The 16,592-nt window shown below is 35.7% G+C and overlaps 1 protein-coding gene across 4 annotated transcripts in view; it reads left to right on the forward strand.

The window, feature by feature from the left end:
* PATJ (PATJ crumbs cell polarity complex component) overlaps positions 1 to 16,592 on the forward strand; it is a 369,539-nt gene that overhangs the window by 159,977 nt on the left and 192,970 nt on the right. For all 4 annotated transcript variants that reach the window (XM_063103640.1, XM_063103641.1, XM_063103642.1 and 1 more), the window contains exons 23-25: positions 2,712 to 2,783; positions 4,094 to 4,271; positions 12,241 to 12,351. In XM_063103640.1, the coding sequence (XP_062959710.1) occupies positions 2,712 to 2,783; positions 4,094 to 4,271; positions 12,241 to 12,351 (361 nt within the window). The remainder of the gene's footprint in view (positions 1 to 2,711; positions 2,784 to 4,093; positions 4,272 to 12,240; positions 12,352 to 16,592) is intronic.

Genomic DNA, 16,592 nt, shown 5'->3' on the forward strand with positions numbered 1-16,592 from the left:
CTCTCTGGATAAGCTTTCACATGTTTTTTCTTTTGTTATGTATGAAATAATCTGAATGAAATGTGTTAATACCACCTCTCTAAAGAAAAGTAATATGGTATGAAAAAGTCAGTGAGTCTCTTCCAACAGAATAATCCTTTTGTTACATACTTTATAAAAAAAAGCTAAATTTTTAAATATTCTAGACAGAGTGGTCTCTCCCCTTCTCTTAAGTTGTATGGGAGAGCCAGTAGTTGAGGAATTTTTTAGTTTTCCCTTTTTAAGATAGAAAAAGGTTTCTCTTCTATTTTAGTTTTTTTTTTAATTAAAAATTTTAATTCATATAATGATAGTATAAATGTGCCATGGTAAAAATATTTACCACCCCCCACTTTTTTTTTTTTTTTTTACTTAATGCATATCATGATTTGTGGCACAGGAAGGTGAAAAATGGAGAGGAGGAAGATTTCAGTGTTGTTTTGGTTTTAGTTTCAATCTTACTTCAATTAATATTTATTTAAAGGAGAATTCTAAAATACAGCAGAGCATGAAGATATTCCTTATAGTAATATTCGTATTTCAAAAAACAGCATATAATGTAAGTGCAGATAAATTGAATTACATCAATACCATCGACTATTAAGATACTATTAAAAAAATTAAGGCTATGATATATGTGGGGAAATTTTTTATATAAATTCAAGTGAAAAAAAATATAAAGGATATGAATATTGGTTTGTCCTCAGCTAAATGCCAGTATATCTCATTTAATCTTTGTTACTCTTACCTAAGATCATCAAAATATGAAGGTTTGTGCTATGACTACATCTGACCAATGAATCTATATGCACAAGTGCAAGGAACAATGATGTGATTAGATAAACTGCAGTTTATTTAAACTGGTGGAATCATGAGTGCATCATTTAGGGATTGAATTCAGCTGCTCATGAACAGAAAACCCATTTAGTGTGGCTTAACCAAACAGGAGTTTAATTTTTTTTCACATAAAAAGTCCTGAAGAAAGTGGCCTTAGGATGGTATGGTGTTATTCTCATCAGGGTCATAAGCATCTTCTTCCTTGCTGCTCAGCTGTCCTTAATGTATGGCTTTAGTTCTCATTGTTTCTTCATGGTTTGAAGATGGCTGCTTCACCACCAATGTCACCTCTGCATTCTAGGCAAGAAGGGGAAGGCATAGAGCAAAAGACTCCTTCCAGCATATTCTCCCTCCCTTTAAAGAGTTTTCTTGGAAATCTTTTCCAGGGACTTTTGCTTCTATATCACTGATCAGAACTATGGCATCCAGTTTCCATTAGCCAAAAGGAAGTCCAGAAAATGTATTCTTTTTTCAAAGCTGGTCATAGTGCCACCTGGAGTAGAAGAGGGGCCGTGTTGGTAAGGAAAAAGGGGAGAAAAACGCATTAGATAAGTAACCAGCAAAATGTCTGCCAAGTTTTTTTTCCCTGAGTGCTATGATACTTTGAATCCTAAAAGTTAGACTGGCTAAGGTAAGAAAGACACATGGTGGTGAGGCGAGGTGTTAATGATCCCAGTTTCTTAACAGATGTTTAGATTGTATGGATCTGTTCAGCTTTCTCCTTTTCACCATGGCCTTAGCACCATTATATCCTAGAAAGTCTGTAAGAGCAAGAAGGTAGAGTTTTGCTACTTTTTACAGGACTGATTTGAGAGTTCAGAGAAAAATGGAGCATTGAAACTTAGAACTGAAACAAAGATTTGCATATGTGTGGAGAGATTATGAGGTGTGTAGTATGTCTGAGCCATCTCTGACCCTTAGTTCCTCATGTGTAAAATATATGACCTGCTGTGCTTGCTTCAGAGGTTTTTATGAAGATGAAATGGAAGAGATAGTGCCTACATTTTTGTATAGAGCAATACAATTTATAACATCAGACATATTTCACTTGATGGTCCAAAGCTCCACCCCTGTTTCATGTTACAGGTTAGACTCGAGCTTAGGACTCCTGATTCTTTTTCCAGATAATATATGGTAATGTCTCTACTCTGTTAGATTGCATTACTCTTATAACTAATTACTCTGTAATTCAGCATTTTATGCAGTGCAGTTCAGCAGTTCCATACTAACGTAACTTGACAGGTGAAAATATGGTAATGGTAGGTGGGAAGGAGTGAGGATCAACTTAGATATGAAAGTAAATCTCTCTGTACAGTGAAAAGTACTGTGTAACTTCACAAAATATTCATGGGATACAAAGGACAGGGGAAGTACTTAGAGTCAAAATGACTGAAAAATCTAGAAAGAGGTATCATACTTACTTGTTTGTGTCAATTTGTACTGTGCTAGTCTCTTAGCTGGTCAATCAATACCAAGTTTTAAGGAATATATTTTATCATATTTTATATGCTGACCGAGAAACAAATGTGAAATCATACAAATCAAACACAAATTTTTAGAAAACAGCATCTAGAATGTCATCAGTAAAAGTGTTTATAATAATTCTATGATTTTCTGGTGCTGGGTAGGGATTTGTTGAGCTGAATGTTAATGCAGTATATTTTTGCTTTGCATATTTATTGTTGTAAATATTTTAAAAGCTTAAAAATTAAGAGCTATTTAATTACATATGCAACTTAACTACAATACTACATATGTATTTAACTACAATTATGAAACTTCAGAACTTTCCAAGCATCTTTAGTAATAAGTGTGTCAAGTAAATTGTGTATATTTTTTCATTTCTCCCTCCTCAGTGAGTTACCTGAGAGAGAAGAAGGTGAAGGAGAAGAAACTCCAAACTTCAGCCACTGGGGTCCACCAAGAATGTAAGTGGATGACGTTATTGGGTTTCTCAATAGGAGCACAGTCAATGCTTTTTTCTTTAACTTAGTAGAGGGTCATTTAGTCATACTCCAATGATCAAGAAATTGAAATAATTTCACATGCAAGCTAGCTTAAATTTTGCTTTCATTTTGTCCTATCTAAAGATTTTTAGCCAGACAAAAAGACTTTAAACAATATTATGAAAATCTTTGATTTTCAGACAAAGCAATTTACAAATGTCCATCTGTAATAGCAACCCATGGACTAAGTACAGTTTATCACTGCATCATTAAGCAAGTCAGGTAAATGTAGTAAAGCTGCTTATTTTTAAAAAAACAACAATAGTTAAGGCTTCTATTATATATCATTTTATCTTTACCTTTCTCCCCTGATGGTGGGTAAAATTTTGTGCCTTGTTTCAGCTAACAATGTGTCAAACCCGTCTTCCCTTGGATATGGTTATAGTTTTAAGTACGCACCAGGGCTACACTGAGATTATAACTCTTCCTTTAGCTGCTCTCTCTAGTCTTTATGCATTAATTCCACCACCCCAATGCAACCTGTCCTTTTATTTGCAATTGAATTCTGAGTTTTGTCTTAACTCTTAGGAGCTGTTTTCTGGGTTACTTTTTTATTTGAGTTAATTATTGGCCGTGTCTCTGCAATTTAAGTAAAAACTATAATATTTTGAGGGGCAATGTTCATTCCATGCTTTTTTAAAAAAAATGATGTGCAGATAGGAAGAAAGGAAAACCTTCTAGCCTTAGGAGCAGACAAATTCTGTTCTCTGATTAAAGAACCACAGAGTTAAATCTGCTGACAACAAAAAGTGGCTTGGACAACGAGCCTCTGAGTGGCAAATTGACTTTATTCTGAAAGTCTGTGCTTTTTGTCAAAATGATATATGTGTCTTTCTTGATCTTTCACCCATTTGTTATTTCTTCATTCCATTTTTTGCTAATGTTATAGTTATAAATGAAATGGACTAGTCACAGAAAATATATTGTGATAGAAGATGGGACCATTAAGGCTTAGCTAAATCTTCTCTGAATTTTAAAAGTTTTATTCATTGTTTTAGAAATCTATCTTTTCCAGAATTTAAACTTTCACATGTCATGAATTATTGATAGCATTTTATAATTTTGGAGCTAGGTGTATAATTTATATAACATTTGTAAAAATATATTTAGAAAATCTATTTTTATAAAGTATGAGTCACAAGGATACGGTACAAATTGAATATTTACAGTGACAGTCCCACAAATTGAATTAACTTATTCATGAGTCAGTTTTTTTTTTTTTTTTTTAATAGTGTCGAGATTTTTAGAGAACCCAATGTTTCACTTGGTATCAGTATTGTTGGTGGACAGACTGTTATAAAACGCCTGAAGAATGGAGAAGAGCTTAAAGGTATATTTATCAAACAAGTTTTAGAAGACAGTCCAGCAGGAAAAACAAATGCACTTAAAACTGGAGATAAAATACTTGAGGTAAGTGATGTTAAAATACTGTTTTTGTTTGAAACATGGTGTAATACAGTAAAAGAATCATTTAGCCAGAACACCCTTCTTCATGTATTTGGGTGAGAGCATGTACAATTGGTGTACTCTCTTTATTTGCCTTAGTTTATGTGCAATTTATGAATTTCTTAAGTGGGAGGAGGGGTTAGCAAATAAAATGATAAAACAAAAACCTCCACTGATTGAAAAAAACAATTTAATGAAGGGCTCTATATAAAATGGGGCAGATGGTGGGCATTACGCTTCTCCCACAGTCTGTAACAAGCTCTAAATTTTAATATCATGTGTCAGGGGGATATCTATGTTTGTCTAGAGAAAGGAATTGACCCTGGAAATTTGAAGGCTCCATTGGGGGAGGTGTGGATCCATGGCTCACATGGTTCACATGGCTTTGCAAGAGCTAAGTTTTAACAGCACATCAAAGCACTGAGAATGCCTGAGGTCTGAATGTGATACATTTCTTTGCATTGGGTTTATTGGCTGACACCACTGTGGGTATCTCCAATTCCAGAATCTCCTTGTTTTTGATTCATGCTCTGTGGTGTTCATTAGCCATAGTATTCAGTTTGGACTCCGTCCTTTTTATTTTCAATTTGTTCTAGGACAAATTGTTAGAGACACCTTATTCTGTTTCCAAATAAAATGGAAATGAGAATTCAAAACCAATAGCATCACTGTAAGAATTAAATCAAAGAATTACATAAAACTGCCCTGTATATGCAAATTTTGGGTTATATTTGTGTTATTGGTTTAAAATTTTCAAACACATTGATAATATAGCAGTGAAGAAAATAGTGGCAGGGAATAGGCAAAAATCATAAAAAGTAATATGTAGAATGTTTGATTGTAATAAATGGCTGGGGAGAAAAATAAAACAGGGGAGGAGGATGAGGATTGCTGGGGTGGTGTGAAGGCATTAGGTACAATTTTAATAGCTTTGTTATGGAAGATGATATTGGGACAAATATAGAAAATGAGACAATGAGCCAGTTGGGTAGATGGAAGAAGAAGGCTCCAGGCAGAGAGAACTAAAATGTGAAAGCCCTTAGGTAGGAGCTTGTCTGGATGTGTTCAAGGAGCAGCAAGAAGTCCAGCATTGCTAGGGTAGAGTGAACAAGAGAGAAAGGGGTAAGAGACAAGGTCTGAGGAGTACTGAAAGCCACATCATGTAGAGCTTAGAAGGCCTGGAAAGTCTTCTACTCTGAATGCAATGGAAATCTCTTAGAGAATTATGAGCACATATACATTGTTTAAAAGGAATAGCCTGGCTTCTGGGGCAGGGGTGGGAATAGGGACTTTAGATGGAAGGCTCTTACAGAATTTAGGAGATAGAGAAGGGTGGCCTGGACCAGGAGGGGAACAGTGGAGATGGTGAGATGTGGTCAGATTAGGGATGTATTTTGAAGTTAGAACAATGAGATTTACTAACAGACTGGATGCAACGGAGAAGAGCCAGAGATAATCCGTAAGCTTTTCAGTTTGAGGAACCAAAGACAGAATTTCCATTTACTGAGATGGGGAAGACTGTTGGGAGGAGCAGATTTTGGTAGATGCCTATTTGACGTCCAAGAAGATATAATAGGCAGTTAGATAAACAAATAAGGATTTCTATATCCTTACTAAATTTTTTTGCGTGTTTTTCCTCAGTCTCAGTTAGAGATGTTTGTCTCCCACTGCGATTATGGATTTGTTCATTATTCCTTGTAATTCTGCTGGATTTTGTTGTTTATACTTAATCTTTGTTGTTAGATGCATAGAACTTCATTATCTTCTTGGTGATTTTTTTTTTTTTTAATGCTATGTAGCTTTCCTCTTTATTCCTATTACTTTTTGCCTTAAATTCTATTTCATTAATATTAGTAACTGCTTTCTTCTGGTTTATTTTCAAGAGTACATTGTTTTTTTCATTTTTTCTTTTCAACGATCTTTGCCATTTTTTTAGTTGTATTTTTTGTAAGCAATATACAGCTGAATTTTGCTCTTTTTAAAAATCTATATTGATAATCTTCATCTAGTAAATAAGTGAAATTAATTCTTTTTTTACTTTGATTATTGATCTATTTAAATTTAATTTTAAAACATTTATCTTGTATTTTATCTTTTTTTTCCCCTTAACTTTCTATTTTGAAATAATTATAGATTCATAGGAAGTCACAAAGAAATGTACAGGGAGGTACCATGTACCCTTCTCTAAGCCTCCCCCACTGTTAGTATCTTACACAACTACAGTACAATAGCAGCACCAAGAAATTGACATTGGCACAACCCATAGACTTTGTTCAGATTTCACCAGTTATCCATGCACTCGTTTGTGTGTGGTGTGTATGTAGCTCAACACAGTCTTATGACATGTGGAGCCATTCGTAAGCACCATCACCACAATCAAGAATCTCAGCTGTATCATCACAAGACTCACTTGTGTTATCCCTCTACTATCTCTCCCCTCCTTTCTCCCCAGTCTTTAACCTCTCTGTATTAGTCAGTTTCTGATGCTTATAACAGAAATACCTAAAATTGGTAAATTGGTAAAGAAACAATATTTATTGCATACTGTTTTGGAGGGTGGGAAGTCAGAAGCCCAGGAAACACATCTGGTGAGGCCTTCTTTGGTGAGTGGTGACAGCAACCAGTATCACATGGTGGATGGCTGAGCAGAGAGAGCTAACCTCCCAGTGGCTATCATTTTAAAGCCCTCAGAACTACGCCCATGACCACCATTAAATCATCAATGGATTAAACCATTAATTACGGCATGTTCCTCACAATCTAATCACCTCTTCAAGGCCCCACCTTTCAATCACCATAATAGGATTTCCAACCCTCCTCTTAGCACTGTCACAGTGGGGGTTGTTTCTATTACAAGGACTTAGGGGGACACAATTCAATTCACAGCATTTTCACAACCAGTAATCTGTTTTTTCATGTCTATAGTTGTTATTTCACGGCTGTCACATAAATGGAATTATACAATGTGTATCTTTTTGAGATTGGCTTTTTTTACTCAGCATAATTTTGAGGTTTATTCAATTTGCAGTGTGTATCAATAGTTCGTTACTTTTTATTGCTGAGTAGTTGTTTTAGTAGTTGTTTTAAAACAACTTAGTTGCTATAAACCCAACTTAGTCCATGCTTCATCAGACTGCGATAACAAAATACTGTGAACAACAGAAATTTACTTCTCACCGTTTTGGAGGCTGGGAAGTCCAAGATTAAGGCACTGGCAGATTTGGTGTCTGGTGACGACCTGCTTTCTGGTTCACAGAGGGTGCCTTCTCCATGTATCCTTATGTGGTGGAAGGGACAACCTAGCTCTCTTGGGTCTCTTTTATAAGGCCACTAATCCCATTCTTGAGGGCAGAGTCCCTATGATCTTATCACTTTGCAAAGGTCCTACTTCCTAATAACTTCACCTTGGGGGTTAGGATTTTAACAGATGAATTTGGGGAGAACACAAACATTCCAGCCATAGCAGTAGCATTTGTATACAAATTCCTGAGTGGGAATATGTCTTCCTGAGTGGGAATATGTTGGGATTAAATACTGAAGAGTGAAATTGTTGGGTTTTATGGTAAGTTCATTTTTGGTTTTGAAGCAAGCTGTCATACTGTTCTCCAGAGTGTTGTACCATTTTACACTCCCACCAGCAATGTATGATTGATCCAGTTTTTCCACATCCTCACCAACATTTGGTGTTGTCACTGTTTTTCATTTTAGTCGATTTGATAGGTATATAGTGATATCTCATTCTGGCTTTAATTTGCATTTCTCTAATGGCTAAGATTGAACATCTTCTCATGTGATTATTTGCCATCTGTATATCCTCTTCAATGAAATGTTTATGCATGTCCCTTGCCTGTTTTCTAATTGAATTGTTTTTTGTTTTATCTTTTTAAATTTTGGTTTTGTCCCCCTCATCTGTGTCTGTTGTCAGTTGTATATAAAGTATTCTCTCACTTACCTGTTATCACTTTTATGCATACTAATAAGACCCAAGGTTTTGTTTCAGATTTAATCATTTATACATATCATACTTTTTCAAACTCACAGCAGACTTGACATGTTACATTTTACTATATACTGCGTCAAATATAACAAATTATTTCCTTTTTTTTGCAAAAAGTGTTATAAAGATTTTTTGTTTTTAAGTAAAGCCTAGTATTCAGTTCTATTTGTCTATAGGTGATAAAACAAATGTCCTGAAACAATAACATGAAAGATTTAGGTCCAAATACAGAAAAATTTTTTAAACTTGAGAGGTGGAATTTAATTTATTTTGGGGGAATGGATCTTCCTTTGTGAAGTTCTTGGGTATAATTCTAAAGCTGAGACAAACTAAGATTATTTTTCTGTTATAATATGGCAAAACTCCATTTTTCCCTAACTTCACAGTGTCAGTGATTCCCATTTAACTTTGGAAATCTGTTAGGAAAACAATTGATCATTAGTAGATGATAAAGTAGTTCTCATATAGCCTCTACTCTCGTTGAAAATTTTTAGGAGTAGGTTATTCATATTTCATCAGACTATTGTAACAGATTTTAAACTTTAATTTTATTTATATTTTATTTGCTTACTATTATCCATATCCTTCCCCAACACAAGTTAGAAAAGAGCTTTTACAGAACATTAAATCTTCCAGTGGTTGCCAATTGGAATAAAATGCCAATGTTCTTACCAAGGCCTTTTGGACCTTGTGTGATGTGGCTCTAGCTGTCTCCCAACCTTACCTCGTTTCTCTCTCCTCTCTTTCGTTGTATTTTAGACTCACCTGCCTTTATTTTGTTTTGTTTTATTTTCGCAGCTGGCCATGTGGGGATCCATACCCTTGACTTTGGTGTTGTAACACTGAGCTCTAACCAACTGAACTAACCAGCCAGCCCTCGCCTACCTTTAAACCCCACTCACACACTAGGCTCCTGTCGCCCACCTACTTTAGGACCCTATAAAGGAATAAACAAACTTTCTTCCCATTACTCTCACACTCAACATAGAACACTTCCGTGACCAGGTGTGTGTGGGTTTTTCCTCACACACCAACCAATTTCCAGCAGACATCAACTAGACGTCTTAAATTTCAATTCAGTTCTGACACTGCCTACCTGAAGATAGCATCAGATCCCACAGGTTGAGGGCTCAGTCCTGCAAGACTGCCCCCAATTCAGATGCCAACCACAAGTAGTAGGTTGTCACCTATACTTCTGACTGACAGACTACAAACCGGGGTTTCCTCAACCCTCTCCTTGGATTGGATTAGTTTACTAGGACAGTTCACAGAACTCAGGGAAACATTTACATTTATTATAAGTGTTATAAAGGATACAGATGAACAGCCAGATTAAGAGATGGGTAGGGCAAGATGTGGGGGTTGCAGAGCTTCTGTGCCTTCTCTGGGTGTGCCACCCTCCTAGTACCCCCACATGTTTAACAGCCCAGAAGCTCATCAAATTTTTTTGTTCAAGAAATTATGTACAGTGTGATCTCCAATCCCCATCCCCACCTCTTCCTGGAGAGGTGGGCTGAAATTTACAACCCTGTTATCCTCTAAGTACTCATTGATGGGTAGAGGTTGGTGGGTGGGCTGAAATTTCCATCCCTCTTATCCTCTAATTACTCAGTTTTTCTGGTGAGGCTATCTAGAGGCTCTACCCTAAGTTACCTCATTAGTATAGACTCCGGTGTGATCTGAAAGGAGCCATTATAAATAACAAAAGAAACACTTGTTACTCAGGAAATTCCGAGGGTTTTAGATTTTGTTTTGGTTCTTTGGGGCAAGAATCCAAAATAATACCAAATACATTTCATATTATGCCACAGACACTCACACTCTTGTCCCTCAGTTTCTCAGGTGCTCCCTTTCCTCCTCAACCTGCTCAGATTCAGTGTTGGATTGCTCTAACCACTCCTTGCATGTATAGCTATACAATGCTTAAATACGGGAATACGTTCTGAGAAATGCGTCGTTAGGTGATTTTGTCCTTGTGTGAACATCATAGAGTGTACTTAACACAAACCTAGAGAGTATAGCCTACTATACACTTAGGCTATATGGTATAGCCATTATAACTTATGGGACCACCATCCTATATGCTGTCATTGACCTATAGGTCATCAGAAATGTTGTTAGGGGTGCTTGATTTACTCCCAACCTCTTTGATCCTCGTTCCTTTCACCAAACTTGTCTAGGATAACCACATCCTAGTTAAATGTAATTCCTCTTATTTCAGGTCTCTAGCATGGCTGGAGAAAATAACCATCCACGCTGTCTGGTCTCATTCTAAATTTGTAACCACTCCCTCCAGTGGGTCTTTAGTTCTGTGCTGCTGTTCTATAATAATTCCCTAGTCAGTTCAGTCTCCTATAAGTAACTGTTTCAAACCTCTTTTGCCTTCTTCCTCAGTCTTACTCTGAGTTTTTGGTTTCATATTTCACTGAGAAAATAAAAGTAGTCAAAAGGAAGTTTCCTTTCTGTGCCTGGCTTATTTTACTTAACATAATTTTCTCCAAGCTTATCCACATTGCTGCAAATGGCAGAATCTCGTTCTTTTTAATGACTGAGTAGTATTCCATTGTGTATATATACCACCTTTTCCTTATCCAGTCATCTGTCAGTGGACACTTAGGTTGGTTCCATATCTTGGCTATTGTAAATAAAGCTGCGATGAACATGGGAGGGCAAGTATCCCTTTGACAAGATGATCTCCATTCACAAAAATACAACAAAAATTTAAGTGAAAAGTTGAATACAAAAGAGTGCTACAACCTCAGTTTAGTAATTAATAAATAAATAGTAAGTAAATATCAATAATGTAGAGAATGCCTGGAAAATATGTCCTATATTAATTTTTAAAACAGCTTAATTGAGATGTAATTGACATAAAATAAACTTATCTTATTTAAAACGTATTTTAAAAAGCTGTGGGGGGGGGGTTCTCCTTACTTCCAGTGCATACCAGATCTTTCGAAGTGCATCTGTAACAGCTGAAGAACTATTTGTGCTTCTGTCTAAAGCCAGTCTCTAACTTGTGCAGTAGAAATCGTTCCTTCTCAGCTGTCCCAGGATATTGCGCTTACAGTCATCTCCTTCAGCAACCATTTTTTCCTTTCTACTGTGTTGTTATTGCTGTAATATCTCCCATGTTAAAAATGAAAACCTCCCTTGATTTCACATTCCTGTCCACCTACATTTCTCTTTCTTTGTCCCCTTATAGCAAAGCAGTATTCACAAATGGTCCCCGTGTGCTGGCCATAAACCACCCCAACATTTACCAAAGCTTGTTATATAATAAGTTTGAAAAACCGGTTCTGATAAATATGTTTGGTAGATACAGAGTGCCTTTGGAGATTTATGGGCATAGTAGCAAGTTAGGTTCTCTGAGATTTCTGTAATAAGGAACTGTTTACACTTACCCAAATTTATTAAACACAGAGCACTTCTAGTAAAAGGACCTATGGATGTTTTGGTGCTTTTTAAACACAATTTACGAAATGTTCAACTGCTCAATAGTAATAATAGGCAAGTTTGCTTAAATATCATTTCTCTCAGCTTAATGGAGAGACGATAAAAGTCCAGAAAGGTTCCCTTCTCTCCATTCCCCCATCCCTCACTAGAATTATGTACTATGCTAGTGGGAGAGGTGATGTCTTGAGGTTCTGTAATTGACCAAGTTACCTACTTTGGGTAATTATATTTATCTAGGGGTATTATTACTAACAAATTTGTCTTATTTATTTTTCCTGAAGGTGAAATGTTATTTTCCTGAACATGTTCTCCTAGAAAAGCAAAGTGTTTTATGAGCCAGTCTTATTTTTTTTCTGGCTGTGGTTTAACTCATTAGACTTTGGTTGTTCCAATAACTAGATAATACACATGAACTATGAATTAACCTATTCACAATATCTAGTGCCTTTCTAATTGAAATACATTACTTCTGTGTTTTAGGTGTCTGGAGTAGATTTGCAGAATGCCTCACACAGAGAAGCAGTTGAGGCCATTAAGGATGCAGGAAACCCTGTGGTGTTCGTTGTTCAGAGCTTGTCATCCACTCCAAGAGTAAGTTTAGTTCATATTTTCAGAAAGTTTAACAATATTCTCTATACCTGTGGACCAAGATTTTGCCTCCAGCAATTGTTCCATATATTTTCATTGTTATTTAGAAAAAGTATTAGCTACATAAAAATTTAGGCATTAACTTCAATTTCCCCTTTTTTCCCCCTTCAAGTTTGATCTCCAGGTCAAATTTGAGTCATTACAGTGTGTGTTGGTTTAAGTCACAGGCTGTGGAGTCAAAAAGACCTGTTTTCAATTCCCTGATTCCCTATTTACCAGCTTTGCTAACTTGGAGGCAAGTTACTAAATTCATCTGAGCCAGTTGCTTTGTACATGAAATACTCTGAACGTAAAAGGAGGTCAGGTGTGCAAACATTCTAGAGATACTGTCAACTGTTCTGTTTGTTTATTAACACATGTAAAAATATAAACATGCTGACATGTGGCATTGTATATTCTACTGTTGGAGATTCTGAATTTAAAAATAGCAATATTTAATCACACAAATTTTCTTCTGTAATTAATTAGTGCTTTGGTATGGAATTGGAACTCTGATATGATGTCATTGGCAGGATGTGTATTTAATATTGCAGTGTGCAGCAGAAATGTCACCCTTAAATCCTGTAACTGAAAGCCATATTTATTTTTCTTTATTTTAAAATGGAAGACAGCTGTTCAAAACATAGGCACTTCTAGACAGTAGAAAAACTTTGCATATTTAAAAAAATTATTTGATTTTCAATATAGTAATGTAGTGCTTTCTAACCTTTTCTGTGTCAAGGAATTCAGAAAATAATATTTGTATAACAAACTGCACTAATAGATGGTTGGCTGCCGCAGGCATGGAGGTACTGATCAAATATTTCCACACGTGTGTAAGCTGCCTGCACACAGGGGGCAGCAACCTCCATCCTGCTCGGGCAGCTCTGCTGGGTTGCACTGCATTGCAGTATGGTGCCTTCCATTCTTAGTGCTGTGTTTACACTGTCAAGACTAATTGAATAAAGTTTTCTCATTTTCACAGAATGTGAACTTCAGTAAGAGTTTTTGAAATCTAGCTTTTAATTCTTATTATATTGAGAATACAGTTAAGGCTGCCACTTTTATTTATGGAAACTCAGTTCAATAGGAAAATCGGCCAGACTATTCTTTGCCAAATGATACTTCCAAAGAACCAATTTTGAGTGAGAATGAGCCAACCAAATTATACATTTATGTGTCCAGCTGTGAATGCCCTGCCGAAAAATACTCAAAGCATTTAAATAGGTTAAATAGTCAACCCAAAAGCCCAGGCTTTTAATCTTGCCTGTGCTAGTGCACTGAGGTAGAAATTTGGGCTTGGATGACATGAACAATGCAATTTCTTTCAACTGTTCAAAAGAAGAAAATCTCTTCAGCAGTGTGCCATGCTCAAGTCACTTATTCCCTGTGTGCTATAACACACTGCCACATTGTGCCTTCAGTTCATCAAGCATTGGACTACTTGTGTGGAACTACTAGTGTGGTTCCAGACAAGGGAGCATATTCGGTTGATGGTGTTAATTACTATCTTCATAACTTTTTCTATTTTTAACCTTGTTTTTAGCACAAAGTGATTCTTATTGTATCAAGCAATGAAAGGAATCAAGTTTCATATCTCTGCAAGTTTCATGTCTTTGGCTACTTATTATTATTGCAAGTAGCACTGGTCATCCACTAGTAGAAAATATAGGCAATGGTTTATCATTTTTGAACAGTTTACATTAAATTTTGAACTTTCCTTAAAACCCAAAAAGAAGTCACTTCCTAATGTTGTACCCATCAAAGTATCCTGGTCACATGAAAATTCTCATCAATACAATGAGTTGAATGGTAGTGTTTATATGTGTACATTATCAGCCGTTCTAGGAGCATCACCAATACATTACCTTTTTAAGCTTTCTTCTCCTTAATTTCTCAACTTTATTCTTAGCATGATGGAAAAATGTGTGTATCCACTTAGATTTACAGTTGCCTCTTGGTATCTGTGGAGAATTGGAGTTAGGACTTTCCTCAGATACCAAAATTCTCAGGTGCTAATGTCCCTGATATACAATGGCATAGCATTTGCATATAACCTGTGCATATCCTCCCATGTACTTTATTTATTTGTTTGTTTGATTATTTTTGGCAGCTGGCAGTATGGGGATCCAAACCCTTGACCTTGGTGTTATCAACACTATGCTGTAACCAATGAGCTAATAGCCAGCCCCTCCCATGCACTTTAAATCATCTCTACATTACTTATAATACCTAATACAATGCAAATGCTGTGTAAGTCATTGTTATACTGTATTGTTTAGAAAATAATGACAAGAAAAAAAAGTCTGTACGTGTTTAGTATAGATGCAATCTGTTTTTCTTCCATTATTTTCTATCCATGATTGGTTGACTTTCCGAATGCAGAACCCACAGATACAGAAGGCCAACTGTACTTGGCAAATGCTTGAGAGTAGGACCCATGAATTATACTGCACTCCTATAGAAAGTTTTTGTGCCTAGGTAATTTTTTCCACTTAGTAACATACCTGCATTTTACAGTAGCATCACGTATATTTTGTTTTTAATATTAAAAGCAAATCCTTTTGGGCCGACCCCGTGGCGCACTCGGGAGAGTGTGGTGCTGGGAGCGCAGCAGTGCTCCCGCCGCGGGTTCGGATCCCATATAAGGATGGCCAGTGCAGTGACGTGTGGCCGGTCACACACACACACAAAAAAGCAAATCCTTTTGCAATTGGGTCATGTCTCCTGAGGTTATCAGCTCATGTGTTGTTTCTTTCTTCCTGTATTCCAGTTGTATTACATTGATACTGTTGTTCCATAACGGTACCTACATTTTTTTGACACATGTACATTTTGCTTATTAATCACATATGAATATATTTTTACTTTTACAGGAAATATGCTATCTTCTTTTTTCTAAAAGATTTTATCGAGCATTTTGTCTTCCATATTTTGCTAACAGTATATGTACAGAAACGTATTTCTCTGCTATTTGAAACATAATGTAAGCACTGAGTGGCAACTGACATCTGTCGCATCCCAAAGCTTCCACTGTTCAGCTTCAGCTGGCTTTTCCTATGGGAGAAATTAGGCCTCATGTGGGTAGATATCCTGACTCGTCTTCAGGCCAAGAAACACATCCTTTTGAACTCTAACTTAGGTTGTTCTGTGTATTAAATATAGATGCAAATATTAACTACTAGCACAGCATCTATTCACATAGGAAGCACTGAATATATGTTAATGTATAATTACTACTGTTCTTCACTTAAAGATTTCTGAGACTTTCTTGTTTATTGCAAAATTAATTTATTTCTTTATACTCTGTATTGAAAGTGAAAAGAATTTAATCTTAAAATTGGATTTAGAAGGAAGCAGGTTTTTTTGTCTTTTTTGTTTTGTTTTTAATTATCTCTAGGCATGCAGTTCTTTAATTTTCTGAGCAAAGAGATTTATATTTTCTTTTAATCTTCACGTCTGTCATCAGATTTTAAGCCAAGATTATTTGTTAGCAATTTGAAGAGATTTTTCAAAATCACTAAAACCTTTATATTTTCTTAAGATGTTTTATAGTTTTGCAAAAAGAAATGAGTCAAAAAGTAATGTATTATGTTGCCACCATTAAAAAACATTTTTTTTTTTTTTTTCTGGTGGCTGGCTAGTATGAGGATTGAACCCTGGACCTTGGTGTTTACCAATACCATGCTGTAATCATCTGAGCTAACTGACCAGCCCCAAGAATTAAAATTATTTTTATGGAATTGAACTGTTTTATTCATTTATAATCATTGAGCTTATTTTATATTGGAAATAGATTTGTAATTCATCCCTGTGCTAACAGTGATAGTGAAGTATTTATTGAGTTCACACAGTGTGCTAGATAAAATACTTGCAATGGGGATACAGTGATGAATGATGTAAATCTATCACATAAATGAGGTATCCTATTTTCTAGAAATTAACTTAGGTTACCTCTAAAACTTTACTTTGAAAAATGAGATGTCTGGGTAACAGTTAGTATCGTGACCTTCTTTTTAGTCTTCTTTATCTTTACCTCTGTATCCACACACACAAACTTGTGAATTTATTTGCCCTGATAGCAAGTTTTATTGTTTGCCTTAAATTGTACTTCTCATATCTTTACTTTTTAGATGTCACAAAATTAGTTAAGTAAGATTTTAACTGTTTTGTAAAAAAATACCTCAAGAAATATAATAATGACA

Source organism: Cynocephalus volans, chromosome 8 (assembly GCF_027409185.1).
Source record: "Cynocephalus volans isolate mCynVol1 chromosome 8, mCynVol1.pri, whole genome shotgun sequence".
Taxonomy (NCBI): Eukaryota; Metazoa; Chordata; class Mammalia; order Dermoptera; family Cynocephalidae; genus Cynocephalus; species Cynocephalus volans.